Source organism: Pleurodeles waltl, chromosome 1_1, assembly GCF_031143425.1.
Source record: "Pleurodeles waltl isolate 20211129_DDA chromosome 1_1, aPleWal1.hap1.20221129, whole genome shotgun sequence".
NCBI lineage: Eukaryota > Metazoa > Chordata > Amphibia > Caudata > Salamandridae > Pleurodeles > Pleurodeles waltl.
In genome coordinates this window covers 396,986,348-397,003,605 of record NC_090436.1, presented here as the reverse complement: position 1 = coordinate 397,003,605, position 17,258 = coordinate 396,986,348, and the positions used below count along the sequence as shown (strand labels likewise).

General features: G+C 48.6%; 1 protein-coding gene across 2 annotated transcripts in view; it reads right to left on the bottom strand.

The window, feature by feature from the left end:
- Positions 1-16,554, bottom strand: part of WDR41 (WD repeat domain 41) — a 404,073-nt gene extending 387,519 nt beyond the window's left edge. For both annotated transcript variants that reach the window (XM_069223450.1, XM_069223458.1), the window contains exon 1: positions 16,373-16,554. In XM_069223450.1, the coding sequence (XP_069079551.1) occupies positions 16,373-16,420 (48 nt within the window). In that variant the 5' untranslated portion in view covers positions 16,421-16,554. The remainder of the gene's footprint in view (positions 1-16,372) is intronic.
- Between the last annotated feature and the right edge of the window lie 704 nt (positions 16,555-17,258).

Below are 17,258 nucleotides of genomic sequence, written 5' to 3'. Positions count from 1 at the left end.
TTGTCCTTCAAAGCTGGGGCTTGTTTTAAATGCAACCTCAGATGTCTGATAAGGCTTGTAGGAAGCTGGCCTGGTGTCTGGTGAGCACATATGGTGTTATCACCTTACACCACGTCCAGGTATCCCCATTTAGTGAAGTGTAGGCATTGTTTAGGAAGCCAGGGCTCTTTAGAGGTAGCTGTGGATGAGCAGCCAAGACTTATCTACGAGACATGCAGAGCTTATGCAACAACACTATAGTCACACAGCACTCTTACACATGATTGAACCACACAGTGTTACAAAAATATAGTATTTTATTATAGTAACACAAATAGTAGAGTACTGAATAGGCAATCCCCCAACTGACGGTGGGTAAATACACAATCATAGAAAGCAATAAGCATTGTTAAAAGCAATAGCAACTAATTAGTGCCGTAGGGGAGGTCCAAACCATTTACTAAAAAAGTGGAATGTGAAAGGCAGTTTCCCACCCAAGGAAGTGGAATTAGTAGAGGGGAGCTGGAGGAACTAGGAACCCCCAGAGGTGAGTACCAGAATGACCCCCAGCAACCAGGAGAGAAGAGGTAAGTACCTGGTTTTCCCCAAAACTAACAAGAGGACTTTTGAAAAAGATTATGCAAGACCCAACCAAGACTGGAAGAATCCAAAGGTGGATCCTGACAGAAGAGGACCTGCAAAGGAAGGGGACCAAGTATAGTTCGTGATGGAGTGTCCGGTTAAGGCAGGAGCCACTACCCACTAGTCTGTGGATACCGGACCAAGACCACGGTGAACGAATAAGGTCAACAGTGCAGCACAGGAGATGAAGAGAAGTCCCAGGAGTGATGCAAGTGACGTCCCACGTCGGCGGTCGAGATGCAGTTGGTTAGTGGTGCTGGAAAACCACCAACAAGCCATGGCAAATATAAGACCCGGAAAAGAACGTTTGCAAGGCTGAACAGGACCAGCAAGTTCCAGGGGACTCGACCCAAGGAGGGGAGTCCGGAGTGACCCTCAGCAGCTGGGAGAGTCATAAGAAGAGGAGGCAGCCCCCACAGGCAACCCACTGGCAGCAGGCACAGGAGTTGCAGTGAGGCCCACTCAGCACACATGAAGAGAAGTCCCATGTCGCTGGAGCAGCAGGCAGGAGACTGATTTACAAGAAGGAGAGCTGGAGGCCGGGGCTACAAGGAGCCAGAAGATCCCTTGGAGCAAGAGTCGCGGTGCACAAGGGTACTGTCCTGCAAGGAGAGGCAAAGGCTTACCTTCTCCCAAGTTGGTCAGCTGGTAGAGAGAACCAAGCGGATCACTCCAGACCATCACCTCTGGTGCAGAATCCACGCAGTTCCAGAAGAGAGCAGATCCACACAGCCGGCTGTCATTGCATTTGGTGCCTGCAGATTTAGGGGAGCGACTCCTTCACTCCAAGGGAGATTCCTTTTTACGTCTTGTGCAGGCTGAAGACTCACCGCCCTTAGAAATGTTGCAGTTGCTGGAAGGAGCCGGAGAAACAATGCTGCAGAGCAGAGTTGGTGTTGTAGTTCCAGACTGACAGTTCCTGAAGGGTCCAGTTGCAGTCCTAGTGGCCAGAAGATGAAGTAAGCGTTGCAGAGGAGTCCTGCTGGAATCTTGCACGTCAAACCTGAAGGCCCACCCAAGAGGGAGACCCTAAATAGCCCAGGAAGGTGGATTGGCCACGTAGCAGGGTGACCACCTATCGGGGGTCGGGGGTGACGTCACCTACCTGACCTGGCCACTCAGATGCTCTCATAGGCCTCTGTCCACCTTGAATTCAAGATGGCAGAATCAAGTGGCCACCTGGAGCATTTCTGGGCACCACCCCAATGGTGGTGATGGACAGGGGAGTGGTCATTCCACTTTTCTTTGTCCAGTTTCACATCAGGGCAGGGACTGGGTGTCCCTGGACTGGTGCAAACTGGTTTATGCAAGGAGGGCACCAAATGTGCCCTTCAAAGCATACCAGTGGCATGGGGAGGCTACCCCTCCCAAGCCATGTGACACCTATTTCCAAGGGAGAGGGTGTTACCTCCCTATCCCACAGGAAATGTTTTGTTCTGCCTGATCTGATCAAGCAGCAGGAGGGCAGAAACCTGTGTGAGGGCTAGCAGCAGCGCGGGCTGCCCGGAAATCCCCAAAAGACTGGTAGGAGCAATGCTGGGGATCCTCTTAGGAACCCCCAGAGTGCATGGAATCATACAACAAATACTGACAACAGTACTGGGGTATGATTCCGACATGTTTGATACCAAACATGCCCAGGTTTGGAGTTACCACAGACTGACACAGGTAAAATGGCTTCCCAGCGCTTAAGAAGTCCAGTGTAATGGAGCTAGAGTTCGCAGGGGCACCTCTGCTACTGCAGGGGTGCCCTCACACACAGGTACCTGCACCCTGCCCTTTGGACTAGGAGGGCCTACCATAGGGATGACTTACAGTGACCTGGTGCAATGGTCCGTAGTGAAAGGGTGCATGCACCTTTTCAGGAAGGCTGCAACAGCAGGCCTGCAGACACAATGTGCATGGTCTCCCATGGGTGGCACAATACATGCTGCAACCCATGGGGAACCCCTGGTGCCCCAATGCTCTGGGTAACTAAGTACCAAATACTGGGGACTTATATGGGTGGCACCATATGCAAATTGTGGGGTGTGCAAAATCCTAAGCAACCAAATTTAGAGGGAGAGAGCACAATCACTGGGGTCCTGGTTAGCAGGATCCCAGTGAAAACAGTCAAAGCATACTGACAGCAGGTAAAAAGTGGGGGTAACCATGCCAAAAAGAGGGTACTTTCCTAAAAGGCTCGGTTAATCTTTTAAGGGAGTAAATAAGTGATCAAGAAGTAGGTGCTTTCTATTGTTGAAAGTTTCCATTCACCTGGATAGGCTGTTCAATACTCTAGTGATGCAGTGGTACACAGAATGTTATACTGCTGTTGACTTGCATCGAGGCACTTGTCGTTCTGTCTGTGCACTAAAAAGCTTTCAAATGTGTCCATAATTGTTTCCTGAGGCAAGCATGTATTCCTGATTCAGACTGCATGACCCAGTGTATGGTGATTGTATTGCTCTTCAATCCATGGCTGCACAGCACCCAGGAAAATGTGCAGCATGACTGAATTCTTATAAGGTCCAAATGGCGAGACCTATTGGCTATGCCAATGTTTGTTGAAAAAGTGTTTGTGATGATACTTAAAGTGTAAAGAGAGACAGCAACAGTTGCTATATTTTATATAGCACAAAGTGCAAAGTGAATCATTTCTGGTATTTACTAAGTAGTGGTAAATACTTCCAAACCCAATGGCATCTAAGAAGTGTTTTAAAGTTGTAGAATTCAAAGTATGTAGATATTTGCAGAAGTATGTATTCAAGCCACAGAACTGTGCCCTAGGATTGGAACTTGCGGCCTCCACTTTGGAAAAGCAATCCTTGCAAAATACACAGTGATCTACTATGGTATGATATGTGGATCTGTATATGTGAAATTTAGGTAACACACACTGCTCTGTTACAGGTGCATTGACTGTGTAAGATAATTTATGATTCAAAACTGAATAACTGATAACTGGTGATCTCTGCAGCAGATGCCTTAACCTCCTATCCTATCTTGCCAAATGATTTAGATGACAAACTATCTTAATGGTAAATATTAACAATGAGGTACCCTGGAAGTAGTCTTACATTAAGAGCATTAATGCTGCATATCAAACATATGTGTATCCGAACACCAGCATGTGAAACCCGGGAAAAGAAATTGAAAGAAAATGGTTTTCAGAATCTTAAATTGAATAATGCTTTCTGCATTTCGAAAGCATCTGGACAGACTATACCACCATCAGACCTCCATAACCTGATAAAAAACTCTGGATTTTGCTTGCACTAAAAATGCTAAACCTAGAATACTTCTACAACAGGGCCAGGCTTCATCCTTGTTTCCAACCACTGGGCCAGCAACCCATATTTAGGACACACAGGAAGCACTGTATGTCAAGAATTTGTGTCATGCGTCATTTGCAATCAATGACCAAGCAGGATGTGTCTTTATAAGAAGTGACGTCACAGGAAATGACAAGGATATAGGTCAAGAATACCCTAAAATATATTCAGATTATAAATAGAAATAAATTAAAGTTAATATTAAAATTTTAATACGTAATAAAAAACAAATGCTTAACAAAAATAATTTTGACATTCTCTATAAAACAAAGTTCTGTGTCAGAAGTACGGCTTTGAAAGAGAGCTCGCACAAAATAACACAGCGAGTACATCCTCTTAATGCAAACAGGTTGTCAAAATTGCTAATATGTTTGGGGGCGTGGCTTGGCCGTTCTGCAAGATGGCCGCCACGCTGTGAGGCTCTGCAGGGCAGGGGTATAAATATGTACATAATCCTGACGGAGGGGATGCCCGAAAAGCTTCCTTGCATGCTCCTCATGTGCTGAAACCTCGCGGAGCTGGGAACTGTAAAATGGAACCGGCCTGGCGGTAGCGGACGCGAGAGGCCCACTCTGGTCGCAGCACCTGTCGGCAGAGCCTTCACATCATGCGCAGCTGCTGGGAGTCGCGTCTGGGCAGGCCCCTGCTGTGGACAGGCAATATCTGCAGGCCAAGCAAGGGGAAGTGCGCCCTTGCCCCCCTACTCCCCGGAAGAAGAGAATTGGTGTTCTGGGGCCGCGGTGCACCTAGGACGTTTGTGCAGTGCCGGCTGCGAGGATCGGGCTGCAGGTGAGTGCGCCGGCGTGACGAGGCCGGAGAGTTGGGCCTGAAGCGGTGCAAGCGGTCGGCGCTGCGCCCTGGAAGTGAGTTGGGGCCAGCTGGCGGCAGACCCACTGTTTTCACCAGGCGACGTGCCTGTTCCCTTGGAGGGGGTGCGGTTCTGCAGGGGGGGCTGCGTGGGCGGCTTCAGTCCCCACAAGGCATTAACTGCTCTGGGGCTGTCGGGGGGAGGTGAGATGGATGGAGTGTGAGTGCCCCCGTTACAAGCGGAGGCTTGCGGACTGCAACAGCAGGCTAAGTCAGTGGGACCCAGGGCCCTGTTGTGGGGGCGAGGCACCGTGTTGTTGATACCCACCTGTGGGCAGGACAGGAGAGCAGGTGGCCCACCCTGCGCTTTGCCGAGTGACCTCCGGGGTCTTTGTGAAGTGCCCCCCGTCTCACATTGCAAGGCATAGCTGGGATGCTAGATTGGACTCCAGACGGTGCAGCCCTTCCCCGAAGTGGGCTCCTGCTGCGATGGGGAAAGCAGACCATAAACATGCCAAACTTACATTTGAGGGCAACAAAAAAAAAATGCAGTCAAGCCGGCAAGTCAACGGACGATCTGCCTCCAGAGGAAGACTCTCAGATGACCACAGTGCAGGTCATGTTTTTAGACGTTAAGCACAGCTTGGCCGATATTGACGCTAAGCTAGATCACCTGACGGAGCAAATGGATCGTTTAAATGAAAGGGTGGATGACCACAACACCTGTCTTGTGTAAGTGGAATCTTGCACTTCTGATTTGGAGGATGGTCATTGCGGAGAAGGAGAGTGGCTACTACAAATGGAACGGGTGGTGGAAGTAATCCAGAATAAAACGAAGATCTTGAAGCCCACTATAGACGTAATAATATCCGCATTTTGGGTCTCCCTGAGTCGACAGCCATGGCACGCAAGGAAGATTATGTGGAGGCTATGCTGTCTGTGCTATTCCTTGGCGAGCTTTTCCCGGTGTTGGTGGTGGAACGGGCGATAGGTCGCTTGGGCCACGGCCGCTGCCTGGAATGCCGGTGCACGCGGTCGTTGGGCACTTGTTGAACTACAGGGACAGAGACATGGTGCTTTGCCTTGCTCGAGAGTGCCGACCCATAGTTTACAACAATGAGCTCAGCATCTTCCCTGACTATACCCATGGGGTGCAGGCAGCCCACAGGGCGTTTTTTCCGGTCAAGCGCACTCTGAGCCACACAGACGCGAAATATTCCCTCAGCTATCCGGCCAAATTATGTGTGCAGCACAAAGGCAAACTACTTTTTTTTTTTTTTTACTGATCCGAAACAGGCAACTAAATATGAGAAACCATCCCTAAAAAGGCGATCCCGGGTTGCTCAAAGGATAATGGAGAGAGTGGTGACACTCTAAGTGACAATGACTGAGAACAACTGTTTCTGGGTAACGCCTGCAGTCCTTAACTGTGTTCTCTGATCTTTCCGGCCTTGTGTGTGAACCGCGCCTCAGTACTGACCTGTCCGTGATACCACTGATGCTATGGAGGACCCTGCCCACTCACACATACCGGGGTGGAAGACTGATGGCCACGTCAGCGCCCCATTGGATGAGTCCAATTAAGTTGTTTACTGATATGCAGTGGGATCTGTATTTGTGTGGGGGTGGGTCTGTAGGTCTGGCTCATTTGGGGGGCACCAGTGGGCGAGGGGTGGCTGATGTTTTGTTAGTTATCGTGTTGGATGTTCTCCCTCTACTTTCTCTTATCTGTATCTGCTTGTCCTCGCTGCTGATCAGAATTGTGGTTGGATGGGGGTTGGCTGCAGTGCGGTTGAGATATCTGCAATGCTGGCTCCCAGGGGGGTGACATATGTGAAATGCTTGACCTGGAATGTCCGGAGGTTGAATGATGGGCGTAAGATGCGATCAGTATCGGCCTACATGCAGCGCCATGAGCTAGATATCCGCATGCTCCAAGAAATTCACTTGACCACTGCCACGAAGCATAGGGTGAGGGCTGGCTGGATTGGGGAGTGCAATGTGGCAGCATACTCGAGCTCAGTGATGGAGGTAGCAATTCTGATTATAAAAGGGCTACAATGGCATACTGAGACTGTGATTACAGACCTGCATTGTTGCTATGTTATATTGCAGGGGAAATTACAAGACAGACTGTTTCGACTGGTGTCAGTCTATGGTCCCAATGTGAATGACCAGCAGTTCTTTGTGGAAGTGTGGCGCTTGCTGTGCTCCTGGGCCTCGGGTCTCTATTATGGGGAGGAGACTTCAATGTAGTTCTGGATACAGTGGCAGATCGTGAGAGCCAGGCACAGCCCCGGCATGCGGCAGCTGCTGGGGTGCTTTCCCAGGTCATGGCAGAGGGTGCCGTGACAGATTTATGGAGGGTGAAACATGGTGATGAAAGAGAGGGAACATGCCTCAACACAATACATAACAGTTGGTCACGCACTGATAGATGGCTCGGTAGCAGAGATGTGGAGCTCTGGACGAAGTCTATTGAACATATGGCTCACACTTTGTGGGACCATTCTCCGGTTCTCTTGAAGTTGGGAATTCCTGGGGGCACGCGCCATGACTTCTTGGGGAGGCTGCTGCGCGATGCACTTAAAGATCAAGGCTTTAGGGAGTAGGTGCGAAACGCTCTAGTGGAATACTTTACTGTTAATAAAGGATCAGTCTCATCTGCAGGCACTTTGTGGGAGGCATTCATGGTGGTAATCCAGGGGATATGCCTGGCTAAGCAACACGGCGTGCTCAGGGAGATACGTCGGGAATTGGCAGACCTGGAAGCCCAGCTGACCATTCTGGAGAAATGACTATGCGTAGACATGTCTAATGCCCTTCTGGCTGAGGTTCGAGAGAAATTGTCACAGTATGAGGAGGCGGTGCTCAGTGAGGTGTGTTTTCTGGGTAAGGAAGCTAAGGCAAGACGGTACAGAGAGGGCGAGAGGGCCGGCAGAACGTTGGCGGTAATGCTGCCACGGCCGTGGGCCGGGAATTATATTGTGGAACTGCTGGACTCTGCTGGTGACCGTCAGGCTGGTGCTGACGGGGTCAAGCAGGTGCTAATTGATTTCTATGCTTCCCTTTACTCTGCATCGGCGAGGCTGTGTTCGAAGGCATATTCAGAATAATTTAAAGATATCAGCCTGCTCTGGCTTGAGAACACTCACAGACAGTATTTAGACTCGCCGTTCTCTGTCGAGGACATCATACAAGTAATTCATAGCTTGCCGGGTGATAAGACCCCTGGCTTAGATGGACTTACGGCGGCCTTCTGTAAGGAATATGCTGACTTTTTGGCGCCGCATTTATTAGATGTGTATGCAGAGGCACTTGAGGGTGGCATCCTCCCACCATCGCTGCATGAAGCCCTCATTGTTAACATATTGAAGCCAGGTAAAGACCCATGGCGCTGTGACTCGTACAGGCCGCTCTCGCTTATAAATATGGACAGTAAGATATTAGCGAAGTTAATAGCATCTGCAGCCCCTTCTCCCGTCTCTGGTGCTTCCGGATCAATCTGGCTTTGTTCCACGTTGTTCAACCCTGTACAACCTCTGCACCTTCTTTGCAGTGTCCCGAACGGTGAAACCTGAAGACTGCTCTGCGGCTGTAGGCTTAGACGCCACTAAGGTGTTCGATCCCCCGAATGGCCATATATGTTCGGACTGTTGTCAAGGGTGGGTCTGGGCCCCAGATTCATCCAATTAATCCGTCTACTGTATTCGGCTCCAGTTGCGAGACTGAGAGTTAATGGGACAATATCAGATCCCTTTCCGGTGTCTAGGGGAACTCGGCAGGGCTGCCCCCTTTCACCCCTGCTCTTTGCGGTGGTGATAGAGCCACTTGCAGCGCACTTGAGACAACATCATAGCCACAGGGGATTGGCGTTTAGACAACACCCAATCCTGGTCTCTATGTATGCTGATGACGTTGCTCTATATGTACGGGACCCACACGTTCACCTCAACATATTAATAGACGAGATTGTGCGTTTCGGTCAGATCTCTGGGATTACAATAAGCTGGTCCAAGTCGGAGATCCTACCTCGGATGGCTGCCACGACACAGTACCGCTCAAGATACCCCCTTAGTTGGGCTGAGGGCCCGGTGTGCTATTTGGGCATATGGGTATGCAGGGAGGCACATGAATTTTGGTTGGCCAACTACGGCAAGGACATTACGTGGCTAGAAGATAGGGTGTCGGCTTGGCGTTCTCTCCCGCTTTCGCTGACTGGGCGTAGTATTGCCCAAATTTCTTTATCTGTTCACTAACATTCCTCTCATGCTCACATCTAGCTTCCTGAAAAGGCTTAGGTCTTTACTCATACCTCTGGTCTGAGCCAGCAAACAGCCCAGAATCACATGGGAAATGCTCACACTGCCGTTCGAACTGGGCGGCCTGGCTGCTCCGGGTCTGGAAATTTATTATAATTGCGCATAGGCACACTTTGCGTATTTTTGGACGCACCCCATAAAATATTTACCACATCTGGCTCCGGAGCATGATTCCGTTTGGCCCGATCGACTCTCTGGGGTGCTGTACGAGCGGCCCGGGTCTTTGACACGAGGCGTTGATACGCTGGTGTGCACAGCGCGAGCCTGGCGGGCGCTCCTGTGGCGGGCTGGGACTGGGGAGCCCTTTGCGTCCTTGACACCGGTGCGGGACATTGTGAACCCGCGAACATTGGAGGGCAGCCGGATGGGCGAGCATCTGCAAGATTTGAAGCGGACGACCTTGGGGTCTTGGTATCCCTAGAACTCATTTGTCTCTCCAGATGCTGTGTTCTGTGCACCGTACTATACCACACACTATCGGTTCACTTATTTACAAAACAGAGAGCTTCTGCGGACCAGATACCCTGGCTTCCCTGCGGCACCCCCGAAAAGCCACGCCTTGGACCTAATGTACAGGTATCCATCTCCCCGCGGCTTCATCACAGGCCTGTATGTGTGCATGCAGACGACTGCACCCGCAGTGGCACCGAAGGCAAGAGCACAGTGGGAGATGGATATAGGAGAGACCCTGTTGGATGATGTATGTCGTTATTGCTATGCGCACATGCATGAGCTTTCCCCCAACTATAGACTACAATTATTACATTTTAAATTTCTGCACCGCTTGTACTATATGCCGAGACACCAGAGGATGGGCGTCGACAGATGCGATATGTGTGCAGCATCGGAGGCGGACTTCATGCATCTGGCATGGGACTGCGGGGCATTGGAAGGATACTGGATGAATGTGCTGAGTGCGCTGGAAGAAATGGTCGAGCTCGAATTGCCGCAATCCCCTAAGTTTGCTCTTCTGGGATATGTCAAGGAGATTCCCCCTGAAAAAAGGAGATTGGTGGGGTTGGTGCTGGTGAAGCGCAGAGTGGCGATGTGCTGGGGTAGGAAACAGACACCCTGTTGTCAGGACTGGCTGCGCGATGCTGCGTACTGCCAGGGGCAACTAGTGGCCTACTGGGAGTTGATGCTGCGTAACTCTCGGTCACAAGATGAGTGGACTCCCCTGCGGGCCTTCCTTGAATCTAGGCCGAAAGGATGTACGACGGCTGCAGACATATAAAATTAAATGTGACCGCATTGCCGTACCTGATGAGCTGAGTCAACGCTTTACCCGGTCAGGCTGGGTGCGACAGAAGCAAGGACTTCCTATTTCCTCCTTTCCCTTCTCTTCTTTCCTTTTTGGCTATCTCCTCCTATTTCACTGTTTCCTGGTGCAGATGGTCGCATGCACAATTGGGCTACTTGCCTCTTGTCTCCTTATACCTCATCTACATGAAAATGTACTAGATGTGAACTCACACAATAGGAACTATATGGGTATCTGTAAGGTGTAGACGTCAGCTGTGTTTATCACAATTTGTTCACTGTGTATCCTGCCTGACGTACCGGGGCTGTTTCTGTTGTGTACTACAGTATCTTCAAAAAAGCAATACATAAAAGAAATTGCTAATATGTTAGTTATTTGCACTCACTTGCCTAAAAACATTTCCTTGCCATCTGCAGCAAAGGCACCAATTTTATGAAAACACCCACCCAGTATATGCAATAATTTCAAATATTATCAATATCAGCTTGTCATTTGCAGACACCAGACATATTGTCTCCCAAAATGTCAGTTTATCATGCATTGTATGTGTCTCAAAATATGACCTTAATCTCCATGTTGTCTTCAAGTTTGTGTGGCTTACAAACCTGCCCCCGTCCTGCAAACTCTGCTGGGGGAGTATGCAGCTTGAACCCCTCTGCCATGGCCCGCCTTTGGTGCTCAAGTGGTCAGCACTGCTTGGTGGCTGACAACCTACATCAAATGGGCTCACAGAGAAGAAAGGCTGTCTGTTATCTACTGTTCCTGCCACTGGCTGTGAATCAAACATTAACAGTTGCCACCAATTGAATAGGACTCACATGGGACCAGACATGATTAGTGATGAATAAAAAGATTTTGTCAGAGCTGAAAAAAATTGCGCTTAGGGTGGACATGCACAATTTGTACAGAATACAATGTGCACGCTAAAAGCACCCTTCATTGTGCAGGCAGTACTGGAAATAGAAAACATATTTCAGGTAGCTACACACTGGGACAGGGGTAGTATCGAGAATGGTAGTGTCAAATGTGAAAGTCAGCCCCTGAATGTATTTAAATCTGTCCCAGAAAATATTGACAAGTTTGGGAAAAAAAATTCTGGCTTTCTTAACCTGTCACAACCAAGCTGTGTAATTGCACTTTAAGACAGCATAAGGAATTATGGCAACAGAAGCAGATATTGTAGGAAGGTAGCCTCTTTCTAGCCTTGTTACCCCCACTTTTGGCCTGTTTGTGAGTATATGTCAGGGTGTTTTTACTGTCTCACTGGGATCCTGCTAGCCAGGGCCCAGTGCTCATAGTGAAAACCCTATGTTGTCAGTGTGTTTGATATGTGTCACTGGGATCCTGCTAGCCAGGACCCCAGTGCTCATATGTTTGTGGCCTATATATGTTCCCTGTGTGATGCCTAACTGTATAACTGAGGCTCTACTAACCAGAACCTCAGTGTTTATGCTCTCTCTGCTTTTAAAATTGTCACTGCAGGCTAGTGACTAATTTGATCAATTCTCATTGGCATACTGGAACACCCTTATAATTCCCTTGTATAGGGTACCTAGGTACCCAGGGTATAGGGGTTCCAGGAGATCCCTATGGGCTGCAGCATTTCTTTTGCCACCCATTGGGAGCTCAGACAATTCTTACACAGGACTGCCACTGCAGCCTGAGTGAAATAACGTCCACGTTATTTCACAGCCATTTTCACTGCACATAAGTAACTTATAAATCACCTATATGTCTAACCCTCACTTGGTGAAGGTTAGGTGCCAAGTTACTTAGTGTGTGGGCACCCTGGCACTAGCCAAGGTGCCCCCACATTGTTCAGGGCAAAGTCTCTGGACTTTGTGAGTGCGGGGACACCATTATACGTGTGCACTACATATAGGTCAATACCTATATGTAGCGTCACCATGGTAACTCCGAACATGGCCATGTAACATGTCTAGAATCATGGAATTGTACCCCAATACCATTCTGGTACTGGGGGACAATTCCATGCATCCCCAGGTCTCTAGCACAGAACCCGGGTACTGCCAAACTTATTTTCCGGGGTCTCCACTGCAGCTGCTGCCAACCCCTCAGACAGGTTTCTGCCCCCCTGGGGCCTGGGCGCCCAGTCCCAGGAAGGCAGAACAAAGGATTTCCTCTGGGAAAGGGTGTTACACCTTCTCCCTTTGGAAATAGGTGTGAAGGGCTGGGAGGAGTAGCCTCCCCCAGCCTCTGGAAATGGTTTGATGGGCACAGATGGTGCCCATCTCTGCATAAGCCAGTCTACACCGGTTCAGGGATCCCCCAGCCCTGCTCTGGCACGAAACTGGACAAAGGAAAGGGGAGTGACCACTCCCCTGACCTGCACCTCCCAGGGGAGGTGCCCAGAGCTCCTCCAGTGTGTCCCAGACCTCTGCCATCTTGGATTCAGAGGTGTTGGGGCACAATGGACAGCTCTGAGTGGCCAGTGCTAGCATGTGACGTCAGAGACCCCTCCTGATAGGTGCTTACCTCTTTCAGTAGCCAAGCCTCCTTTCTTAGTAGCCAAACTTCCTTTTTTTGGCTATTTAGGGTCTCTCCTCTCGGCTATTCCTCAGATAACGAATGCAAGAGCTCACCAGAGTTCCTCTGCACTTCCCTCTTCGACTTCTGCCAAGGATCGACTGCTGACTGCTCCAGGACGTCTGCAAAACTGCAACAAAGTAGCAAGACGACTACCAGCAACATTATAGCACCTCATCCTGCCAGCTTTCTCAACTGTTTCCTGGTGGTGTATGTTCTGAGGGGTGTCTGCCTTCACCCTGCACTGGAAGCCAAGAAGAAATCTCCAGTGGGTCGACGGAATCTTCCCCCTGCCAACGCAGGCACCAAACTTCTGCACCACACTTCTGCATCGGCATCCTGACGAGCATGGTGCCTGGAACACAGGAGCTGGGTCCAAGTGTCTCCCACAGTCCAGTGGCCCTTCTGTCCAAATTTGGTGGAGGTAAGTTCTTGCCTCCCCACGCCAGACAGCAAACCTGTGTACTGTGTGATTTGCAGCTGCTCTGGCTTCTGTGCACTTTTCCAGGACTTCCTTTGTGCACAGCCTAGCCTGGGTTCCCAGCACTCTGTCCTGCATTGCCCAACTCGCTGAGTTGGACTCCGACGTCGTGGGAACCTCCTTTGTGACTCTGAGTTGACCGCTGTCCTCAGGTCTTCTAAGTGCCTGTTCTGGTACTTCTGCAGGTGCTGCCTGCTTCTGTGGGGGCTCTCTGAGTTGCTCAGCGCCCCCTCTGTCTCCTCCTCCAAGGGGCGACATCATGGTCCTTCCTGGGCCCCAGCAGCACCCAAAATCCTCAACTGCGACTCTTGCAGCTAGCAAGGCTTGTTTGCGGTATTTCTGCGTGAAAAGACAAGCAGTAAGTCAACGATTAAGAGCCGAGGTATCGGGGTTGCGGATTGCTAATGCAGTGTAATGTACTATTTTTTTTAAATAGGCGAGTCTTTAACGCATTCCTAAACAGGGCACAGGTCCTAAAACAAGCATTTGCAATGCAACGGGTCTCGCTGATAGCATTGTAAACTCCTAACCCGACTTTTCACCTATCGGCAAAAGTGCATTTATGTACGTAACCCAAAAAAGTGCAATTAACTGTCTAAAGCGCTCGACTTCTGCCAAGTGAAATCGCGCTAGGAAAATAGAGAAAAAGTAGTCCACGAGCCGGACAGAAAACAGCGAGCCTCGCATGTTTTCTGTACTTGGTCGATGCGCTCGAGGAGGGCTAGCCACCGGAAAAGGCATGACGTATGCATGCCTTCGACTAATGAAAGCAAGCAGATTTTATTAGGCAAGCCCACGAACCAATGAAAAACACTGACGTGACGTCGACAGGGCTCCGAGGCCTTTTCTAATACCTAAAGCGTCTTGCTGCGATACGCATGCGCGAGCGCATGCAACGCAGGCTCAACCCTAAAGAAGTGGTGGGGACTAACCAAGTTAGGCAGTGTCTAAGGGACATAATGGCGCATGACATTGCATGTGGCATCACAGGAAGTGCAGCCCTACTAATTTCCCAGGTCCATGCACGATGTGCTGCTCCAGTCCAGGATTTTTATTGGAATTATGGGATTTATTGTTTATCCCATTATAAAACCTGACTTCAGGTCCCAGAATTCAAAGGAAAAGACCTGGACTGGAGCAGCGCATCACGCCTGGACGTGGGAAACTTGGCAGTTATGGAAGTGGCATCATTATCCATGACCTCACCAGCAGTGACATCACAATAGGTGACACCAGATCTTAACACCTCACACACGTTTAGCAATTCTATCACGAGTACCTTTGCGTGCATTATGAGATTTAACAAGTGAGATTTTGCATCAGTGTTCTATTAAAAACTGAAGCAAACTGGACACAAAGTCTGGGCCTCAATTTATACATTTATTATTTTTTTTAAACTCCGCCGTAAAAGAATTGGCAGCATGGAGAAATGTGGCAGTAAATCTGTTCCGCTTAATTGGTTTCAAAGTCTACAGTTTAAAAATATCTTAACGGGTTAAGGCACCTGCTGCAGAGATCTTTGTGTGTCCAGTAATCTCAGGGAATAATAATAATGGTAAGGTAACTCTTGAGGGTAACACATTTTCTGGAGAAAGTTATGTTTTGTCTGGCCCCAGATTGGAATCAAAGTATCATAGAGGGTTAATGTGTCTCCTGCAGGTACATTTTATATTTCTATTTTAAGTCGCTAGGTTACAGCTTTTAACATAAAGAGCCTTTTGTTACTTGCAGTTCATAAATTCTAATCCTTCTAATATAGCACAGTGACCTATGAAAGTCATGTGAATTCTACAGCTTGTAACCCTGTTTTATGTAACATATCCTGTACATTGATTTCTGCACATATGATTTATTGTCAATGTATAATGTTTACATGTGATGTAAAGCTCTGCGACCCTTGCATTGGGAAGAGTAGTGTTATAAAAGAAATACAACAAAATAGTCCTATTAAAATTGTTATCTGTGTAAATACTGGGACAGACCAACACGTTTGACAGTCCTACAGTGCATGCACAACTTTTAACAAAGTCAAAAATGCCTCTCTCAAGAACCTGTGAAGTGATAAGCTGTGTGCCTTTGTTTCTCATCCATTTTATGTAGGTGTGAGGCTTCAGATAGCTCCCAGCCAGGATACTCAAACAAAAAGAGGCCTGATGGCCCCTTAACTTTGGCCTTTGTTTTGGTACTGCAGGAATTTCAAATGAAAAAGCCTCCTCCCTGCCTGCCCATTGCTGTTTGAAACTAAACCAGACAACGTGCAGACATTGTAGAAAGTGTTCCAGTGTCTGAATTCTGCACGGGATGAATTCAGCATATTCTAGTGGGGCCCAACTCTTTGGCAGTTTGGATGGAGTCCACCCTATGAAAATAGTGGGTGGGCGCCGTCTACCCGCGTATACCCCTACTTGTGCCCTGTTCCTAAATTGGAACTGGATTGGGGCGGTCCTGATAGATACAGGGATGGTGTCCCAGAACCTGTGTGCATAGACATAAAAGGCATGAAGTCTTATTTGTTTATTTTTCACTCTTAGTCTGAAGTGTGGTGATTTCCTGACTTTCAGTGTGCTGGGTTCCACCAGAGATGGTGAGCTTGTCCGCAAGATAGGTGCAAGATAGGGGGCTGTGCCCCGAGTCGGTCAGTAAGGTGGAGAAGAAAGTATTTATGTATAAGGTCTTTCTGTAGCCTAAAAGGAAACGTGAAAAGACCATATACATAAATACTTTCTTGGTAAAAACGGCTCGGCGGGTTACACATACTCTGCAAACAGATGCATTTAACACGCAAAACACAAGCTTGAATCCTCGCAGGTTCTTAGTCTTTCGGGATGGTTAGGAGGCGAAAATGGGTTATGCAGATTATAAATAGTAGTAAGTGTCAAACAATCTTCCGTGAAAGCTCTGCAACATCTTACAAGGAAAAAACGGATTCTATCATAAGAGCACCGTTTCGTTTGTCATGGCAGCTAAACTCTATTTCATAATGGGGAGTACAAGTGGTAGTGCAGGCCTCTGTGTTTACCTCTGCGTGTCCCTGCGACTCGCGGGACCCCAGTAGCCAGCGTAGCATCTCTATGGGGGTCCGCTCCTTCTCCACCTCACTGACCGACTCGGGACACAGCCAGGATCCCCGAGTCCAAAACCAACAACAACAAACCGGCTCTAATCTCCGCCCTCAGATTACGGCGTCTCAACCAGGACAAAACACATCATGTACAACCCACGGCAGGCAGGGTGCACGCGTTGCACGTCAGGGCAGATAGTAATACGGCGTAGAGTCACGTGCTGGTCCACTACTGAGAGACATTGTACGGTATAACCTTCAGCGTTATTTTTAAAAATCACATGGTGCCTTATGTAATTTCTCACTGTTCAGTCACTTGCATGTCTCGTGATGCCCAACGTAGTTGTGTTGGTGAACTGAAACGTAAGCACTAGAGAGACCAGTGGTCACCTTTACTCAGAAAAAACACCCGTCGTTTGTTTAACTTTTGATAATTTAGAGAAGGTCCAGTAGACCTTAAGCAAGATTGTGTGTGAAATACTCCATACTCTGTTTGATACAGTGCAACTATACGTTTGCTACTTTTTTGAGTGTTTTTTTCTTGTGTTTGCGTTTCAAATAACTTCAAAGAGAGAAAATACTGGTTTTGGCTAATTTTCCTATTTTTTGTGGTCTTGCTATCTGCTGGCTGTGACAACCGTTTCTGCAGTATAGCACAAAAACAATCCTTGCTCAAAATTAGGTAGCTTGCTTATCAATTAATTTCAGAAGCCTGGCTCTTATTGGTTGCGTTCGTACATTTCTGCGTTTGACCCTCCAGCAGGAGCCTTTTTGCTTTTGCCATTGTTACATTATTCGGGGAGCCTTTTTGCTTTTGCCATTGTTACATTATTCGGCCTCCTCC